The sequence below is a fragment of the Lactuca sativa genome, chromosome 8, assembly GCF_002870075.4.
Source record: "Lactuca sativa cultivar Salinas chromosome 8, Lsat_Salinas_v11, whole genome shotgun sequence".
NCBI classification, from domain to species: Eukaryota; Viridiplantae; Streptophyta; class Magnoliopsida; order Asterales; family Asteraceae; genus Lactuca; species Lactuca sativa.
Genome location: NC_056630.2, coordinates 163,255,938 through 163,263,286, shown reverse-complemented (window position 1 = coordinate 163,263,286; position 7,349 = coordinate 163,255,938). Strand labels below are relative to the sequence as shown.

The window sequence follows — 7,349 nt, the reverse complement described above, 5'->3', positions numbered from 1 at the left end:
TCGATCTCTTTTCTTGCTACTTTCTCCTATGTTGTACGATCGTACACACACATATTGAAATATGTGGTTTTCTCGATCACATGCCAAGCCCTAGATACATGTTTTGCGTTTCACATTCTTCGAATGTGAAAATGTGAGATAGTGGAACTCGGGGTGAGGGTGGAAGGACAAAGAAAGTGGATGGTGTTAGGATGAATCCCTCTGATGTTTCATAATAATACAACAATAACATAGATTTAAAATATAGCATTATCTTAACTTGATGTCGGACCAATACCAAAATAAAACCAAATCATAGGGACTTTATGAGTGAAAAAAAATTATATGGATGAAATCAGCAACTTGGACCAAATCAAATGGACAATTTAATTAACTTATTCTAAATTAATTTTTAGAGTAAATTACACGAATGGTCCCTATGGTTTAGAGTAATTTGTGTGTTTGGTCCCTGATTTATTTTTTTTTAACTCGGAAGGTCCCTACTAATTGTTTTTGTTATGCACTTGGTCCATGTCTTACCTAAAAAAACTATTTTTTCCCTTGATTTTTTAATTTATTGAATTAAACACACCCCTAACACCACCCCTTCACCTTACCTTACCTACCCCACCATTTTCCCTATTTAAATAATAGTCTTTTTAGGTAAGACAAAGACCAAACGCGTAACAAAAACAAATAGTAGAGACCTTCCGAGTTAAAAAAACAAATCATAGATCAAACGCGCAAATTACCCTAAACCATAGGGACCCTTCGTGTAATTTACTCTAAATTTTAAAAAATGTAAAAAGCGAAACCCCGAGGGTTGAACGAGTAATTTACTCCAAATTGACAAAGGAACGTGTAAGAAGTCGTGAATAAACAACCCATTCAACCTCCTCTTTCCTCTCTCCCTCTGAAAATTCGGGATATTGAGAGAGGACACCGCTTCAATCCATCTCTCACAAGATACAATCAGAACCAATTTTCCTTCAGAAGTTAACTAAATTATGGATCAGATTATGGGCAAGTTCGGAAGCTACTGGTTCAGTAACAAAGCCAACAAAGAACTCAATTCTGTCGGCGATGACATCAACGTAAGTCTTCATCTCTTTGTTTAATTGTTAATCCTAAAGTTAAATTTCAATTTCATGATATGATCTGTGCAAAATGTGAAGTATGTTTGAAGATATCTGTCAATTGGTCAAATTTGTTGGCTTTAGGTTAAAGTTTCGTTTCGAACTTGGGTTTGCTGTTAGATGTTGACTGCGATGCATAATTGTGTATAAATATAATTATAGGTTTTGATTTTCCACGCTTAAAAGATAGATCTCTGATGATTTAAGTATCATTTTTGTAAATTTACTCACTTTAGATTTATTGAAAGCATATACTCCCTTTGGGTTAGGAAAAAGTACAGACTTTATGGCGTTTGAGGATTGTGTTTTTAGTTTAGTATCACTAACTACATTGAAGGTTATTGCAATGGCAATCGTTGTTGAAGTTATGAAGAAATCCATAGCAATTTTGGCTTTTGAGAGAAAATTAGATTCTGAAATTAAAATTCCCAAGATTTTTTCTATTAAGTCGATCTTTATACATTAAGTCATATATACCTTCTTGTCCCATTATGTCTATTAAATAAAAAAGAAAAAGATTATATTTTGATATGATTGTGGGAGTAAAGGTATGTAATTGAAAAAAATGGTTAACTACAGGTTTATTATCTTTTTTTAACCTGTTTTTGATATGATTTGTATTTTTTTTTTGGCTGTAAATTTAAATACTTGATTCTTGCTTCTCTTTCTGTTTTTAGAGCTTGCAAAGCAGTATTTCAGGGGGAGCTACCTGGTTTGTCAACAAAATGAAAGGTTTGTATCTTGACATAAAAGACATAAATGCCCTCGTCATAACAAATAGCCTTTAAAATGAATGTCCAGAATACCCTTTAAAGGAATCTTATAGACCATATTAAACTCTCTATTAAGCTTTTTTTTCATCAAGTTAAATAAGTGATCTATGGACAAATGTTTCTTTTTTTGACCGATTGAGTAAACGGCCGATTTTACCATTTTGACAGTAAATGACCATTTTACCCTTCTGGCAGTAAGTTAATCTAAAATGGTCATTGTACCCTTTTATAACCAGGGATTGGATTACCATTTTACTCTTCTAACATTAGATGACTAAAATGGCCATTTTACCCTTTTATAACCAGGGATTACCATTTTACCCTTCTAACAATAAATGACCATTTTACCCTTCGAACATTAGATGACCATTTTACCGTTCTGACAGTAATCACTATTTTACAATTCGGACATCATACGACCATTTTACAATTCTAACACTAAATGGACCATTCTCCCTTTTGAAAGTGAATGACCATTTTACCCTTCTGACAATTGATGACCATTTTGCCCTTACATTTAACGACTATCTAGTAAATGACCATTTTATCCTTTTGAAAGCAAATAACCATTTTACCCTTCTGTAACTAAATGACCGTTTTACCCTTCCAAACAATAAACAATCATTTACCATTCTCACTCTAAATGACCATTCTACCCTTCACTAACATCAAACAACCACTTTCAGGAAAAATGCAAAAACCACTAACCGACCTCCTCAAAGAACACGATCTACCCGTAGGCATCTTCCCACGCGACGCCACAAACTACGAGTTCGACGAACAAACAAAAAAACTAACCGTCTTCATCCCCGCCATCTGTGAAGTCGGCTACCGTGACTCATCCGTGTTGCGGTTCTCAACAACTGTGACCGGTTACCTTGAGAAAGGAAAGTTTACAGACATCGAAGGACTCAAAACAAAAGTCATGATTTGGGTCAAAGTCACTTGCATTGCTTCCGAAGGATCCAAGCTCCATTTCACAGCCGGGTTGAAGAAGACCCGAACTCGATCCGGTTATGAGGTTCATCGTGATGGGATTACGGTTGAGAAGTTTTGAGATGTGTTTTAGTTGGTTTTGAGTTATGGAAAATGTGGGTGGATGATGTGTATGTGTATATGGTTTTGAATTTGTTGTGGATTTGTTTAAGTTTTTGGTTGTTTGGTTTTGGTTTTATGGTGGATAGAGAATAATTTATAAAGAAAATATTGTGTTTCATTAGATTATGTAGAATGTAGATAAGTCATTTTAAAGCAACCTTATTATATATTATGTGAGAGATGTGAAATCAAGTAGACACTCCGAAGGAAGTATTGATTATGTCCAACATTAGTAACATATTTTCCAACATCTCCTATGATTTTCCTTAGTCAATTTCACACCCATCGATTAGCAAACACAACATTCTTTGTCCATTTCCAATGCATAAAGAACATATGTAATGTAAAGGTCATTTGTGATTAGCTTGTAACTCCTTTATTTAGTAATTGTTCAAATTTGAGAGGGTAATAGTGATATTTTATAAAATAAAAGGGTTGAAAGTGTCATTCTATAAAGTAAAGGGTGGACATTGCCAACATACGAAAGTATAGGAACCAAATAAGTCTATAAGAAAGTTTTGCGGCCAAAAATAAGAAAGTTTTAGCCGTATGAAACCACAAAAATATACTAAATATATACTATAGTTGTGTTTTTTTGAAAAAAAAAAAAGGGAATAACTTTCAATTTCAAAATCAAATTTAATGCATCAAAGTTCAAAGACGTGTACTTTTCAAGTACAAAATTAATTTCCAACCAATAAAAGTTGTATGACCTACTTTAACATTTTCTAAAGATCTTTTACATATATACAATATCTCCTTCTACATTCTTTTGAATAAATATTGTATTTGTTTTAAGGTTAATGAGTAATTTGTAAAAAAAAATGATTTTTTTACCAATTTATCTTAGGTAATATTTCATATTGCCACCAAAAAGTTACTAGTATATACATCAATACATGCATAATTGATAAAAGATATATTTTCAGGAGCCCTAGGGGAGTAGAAAAAGTGTGCAACGTACAGGGTTCCGAAGAAAATAAGGCCTGAAATTTAGCCAAATTATTATTTAATTGTTCATTTTTATTTAAGTATTTCATATAGTTTATCCGGTAAGGCGCCTATCATTTTTGTCTTAGATATCACCACCCATGTTCGAGTCCTTTTGTTGTATTTTTTCGAAGGCATATATCTTTTTTATTATTTGGCTTGAGTACTCCGTGTGCTTCCACTAGATTTTAATTATCTTTTTGTGTTTCCATTAAATGCTCGTTTTTTCTTTTGAAAAGTTCTTTGCATACTCTACAAAATAATATTTGAAAGAGTAAATTACAACTTTCTTCCATGTGGGATGTCAAATGTTATGGTTTTGGTCTAGATTATTGATTTATTGCACAAATGGTCCTTAAATCTTTGCTTATTGTATGTTAGGTCCGTGAATCATTAAATCTATATGCTAAATAACTATTTGCCGTTATCTTCTCCATTTTTATCTCCTTTAATCTACAACAAATAGTTAAAGTGACACACTTGTTTGTATCTTTTTCAGGTTTTCGTCAATACATGCTAGAGATTGCGTATTGTTTTATTTCTTCTGAAGACATGATTGTCGACATCTACCTTCTCTATCTTATATCGATAAAATTACATGAGTTTGCTCTTGTTGCTTTGATCTTCAACAAATAGTTAAACCAAACAAATAAACATTCATCTTCATATAAAAATGGCATTTTAATAAATATTTAAATTTATTTAATCGATTTAATATATTATAAAATTAGTGGTGTGAAAGCATACAAATTTAGGTTTGATTCCTTACGAATATGACATGGAGCTGATCTTTCCATACCTTCCACCAGATTACAGATAAGGCGTGAGGCCACCACACGCCAGTACCTACACTTTAATCTCAACCGTCCACGTGTCTCACCTTTCAACGGCTCATAAAAACCCGTATCCTATTTGTTCTCTCGTGAACCCTTGGCTCCTCCTTTTAAATTTCAACCTTCAGCTTCAGTCTCTCATCTCATCAAAAACACACACATTTTCACCTTTTGATTCGTCAACAATGTCGATGAACACAGCCATTTCATCATCATCTAGGGTTCTGCTGAAGAAACCAGATGTAGATCTGGATTCGGTACCCAAAAACACGATTGGCTCAGTGAAAATTCCGTGTTTTTCATCGTCGCCATCCTCTGTTTTGAGCTTGATGTCAAAGGTAAGAAGAGGAGCCGTTCATTGTGCTTCGATGGTGGAGGAGAAGACTCCGGTGTTGAGTAGTGGGGTGCTGTTTCAGCCGTTTGAAGAAGTGAAGAAGGAGGAGTTCCTAGTCCCGATATCTCCTCAGACCTCACTTGCACGTCAAAACTATTTCGATGATTGTGAAGCTGCCATCAACGAGCAAATCAAGTGAGCTTTATAATTATATTCGTTAATTTGTGCTTTTTTCTCGATGTTCTTCGCTGTCAGACTGTATAATCGTGTCGTGTGGTCCATATCTGCTTATATCTATGATTCTGTGCGTAAAGTGAAATTCTTCATACCTTTTGTGATGATTGTTATTGAATATTATGCTTCATTGGTGACTATAAGTCATATACATTTGATGCGTGAGGAAAAAACGAATAACTGAATGAAAATGATGATTAATTAACTAGGATCAATGTTACAAAGGTATTAATGGTCAAATAGTTGATCTAAGTTATGTTTCTGATGAGGATCTACAGATATTATGGATGAAAGGATGAAAGAAGCAGAATAATGTTTATAATCATTTAATTTTCATGACATTAAATCATAAATGGTAGGTAGTGCTTATTATTTCCATCAAAATCCAACCAAATGGATAAGAAAATGATTCACTATAACGAATTAAAAGATTTAAAAATCAAAACTTGCATAGTTGATAGTCCTTGTTGTTACAGAAGCAATCAACAATCATCTATACAGGTCACAATCATCTAACTCTTTACTTCTTAATGCTGCAGTGTTGAATACAATGTCTCCTACGTCTACCACGCTCTGTATGCATACTTTGATCGAGACAATGTAGCCATGAAAGGCTTTGCCAAGTACAAAACAAACCACATAAACTCAAATCCCCATTAATCTTTTCATACAAATCTTTACACACTTATAAACTTTGATTCATTTCTCTCTAGATTCTTCAAGGAATCAAGTGATGAAGAAAGAGAACATGCAGAAAAGTTAATGAAATATCAGGTTATTCTCCCACACGCACATTCTCATGTCATCTTTTTCACATTTTTCTTAAAATCTTTTTTTCATGTGTAGAATATGCGTGGTGGAAGAGTAAAGTTGCATACCATAGTTGGGCCCCCTTCAGAGTTTGAGCATGAAGAAAAGGGAGATGCTTTATATGGTAATTAATTAACCAAATATTAACTCAATTAATTAATTATCACTTGTTAAACTTAAATATATATTTAATCCATATTTTGATTTTATTCTTTTGATCTTGATTAGCAATGGAGTTAGCATTGTCCTTAGAGAAACTAGTCAATGAAAAACTTCTTTCTTTGCATTCGGTATGTTATTCAAAAGTCTTTTTCTTTATTATTAAATGCAAAAAAAATAATAATATAATTTCAATGATTTGTTTATTTTTATTTTTAATCTTTGAAATAAAAGGTGGCCGATACAAACAATGATCCACAACTGGCAGATTTTATTGAGAGTGAATTTCTAGCAGAACAGGTGAAGATTTTCATAAATATTTATTTGTTTATTTATTTATTTATTTATATATTTGAAAATTGTGTTAATTAGAATTGTTTTGTGATATAGGTTGAAGCAATAAAGAAGATTTCAGACTATGTGTCTCAATTAAGAAGAGTTGGAAAAGGGCATGGTAATATTTGAATATAAAATTGTGGCTTTTAATTTATGTGATGATATTAATGTTATGAAATTTAATTGAATATGCAGGGGTGTGGCATTTTAATCAGATGCTTCTTGAGGAGGGTGTTTGATTTGTACCTTTAGCATAATAAGTTGTACTTGGTGGGTATTTTACATGTGTTGTTTTGTGTGGTTTTATTTTGTTAGTAACAATGCATGTGGTTGTAGTAGTTATGGAAGTTTTTATTTTTAATATGAGTTAGAATATGTATGCACTATAAGTAAGGTTTTATGTTGAAGTTTCAACGTATTGTTTTTAGTTATTTCAAAAATAATCAAATAAATAAATAAATAAAGGCATGGTAGTCATTTCAGGTTAAAGGATCAGAACCACAATGGTAGTCAACAACTTTATTCAACTGATTATTACATATTAGTTAATTCAAACCGATGAGATCATGCAACTTACAACCAATATGGTTTAAGCTCTTTCAACCTATGAGGCTTGCAAGATTCTACTATTAACACTGTTACACCCCATAAAACAAACTTACTTCAA

The 7,349-nt window shown here is 32.6% G+C and overlaps 2 protein-coding genes across 2 annotated transcripts; both read left to right on the top strand.

The window, feature by feature from the left end:
- The first annotated feature begins 856 nt into the window (after nucleotides 1-856).
- Nucleotides 857-3,107, top strand: LOC111908575 (uncharacterized protein At5g01610). Its single transcript, XM_023904390.3, has 3 exons — nucleotides 857-1,073; nucleotides 1,793-1,847; nucleotides 2,575-3,107. Exons 1-3 carry the CDS (start codon nucleotides 987-989, stop codon nucleotides 2,943-2,945), a joined length of 513 nt encoding a protein of 170 aa, XP_023760158.1. The 5' UTR covers nucleotides 857-986; the 3' UTR covers nucleotides 2,946-3,107.
- A 1,820-nt stretch (nucleotides 3,108-4,927) lies between these two features.
- Nucleotides 4,928-7,096, top strand: LOC111908574 (ferritin, chloroplastic). The gene is made up of 8 exons (XM_023904389.3): nucleotides 4,928-5,338; nucleotides 5,917-6,000; nucleotides 6,091-6,151; nucleotides 6,224-6,311; nucleotides 6,416-6,477; nucleotides 6,581-6,646; nucleotides 6,737-6,800; nucleotides 6,878-7,096. Exons 1-8 carry the CDS (start codon nucleotides 4,995-4,997, stop codon nucleotides 6,919-6,921), a joined length of 813 nt encoding a protein of 270 aa, XP_023760157.1. The 5' UTR covers nucleotides 4,928-4,994; the 3' UTR covers nucleotides 6,922-7,096.
- Nucleotides 7,097-7,349: the final 253 nt, after the last annotated feature.

Bases quoted from the DNA above. Each gene is read 5' to 3' on its own strand.
- LOC111908575 (XM_023904390.3), top strand. From the start codon at position 987: ATGGATCAGATTATGGGCAAGTTCGGAAGCTACTGGTTCAGTAACAAA. The intron at 1,074-1,792 runs GTAAGTCTTCAT...TTCTGTTTTTAG, and splicing joins CTGTCGGCGATGACATCAAC to AGCTTGCAAAGCAGTATTTC. The intron at 1,848-2,574 runs GTTTGTATCTTG...AACCACTTTCAG, and splicing joins GTTTGTCAACAAAATGAAAG to GAAAAATGCAAAAACCACTA.
- LOC111908574 (XM_023904389.3), top strand. From the start codon at position 4,995: ATGTCGATGAACACAGCCATTTCATCATCATCTAGGGTTCTGCTGAAG. The intron at 6,312-6,415 runs GTAATTAATTAA...GATCTTGATTAG, and splicing joins AAAGGGAGATGCTTTATATG to CAATGGAGTTAGCATTGTCC. The intron at 6,801-6,877 runs GTAATATTTGAA...TTGAATATGCAG, and splicing joins AAGAGTTGGAAAAGGGCATG to GGGTGTGGCATTTTAATCAG.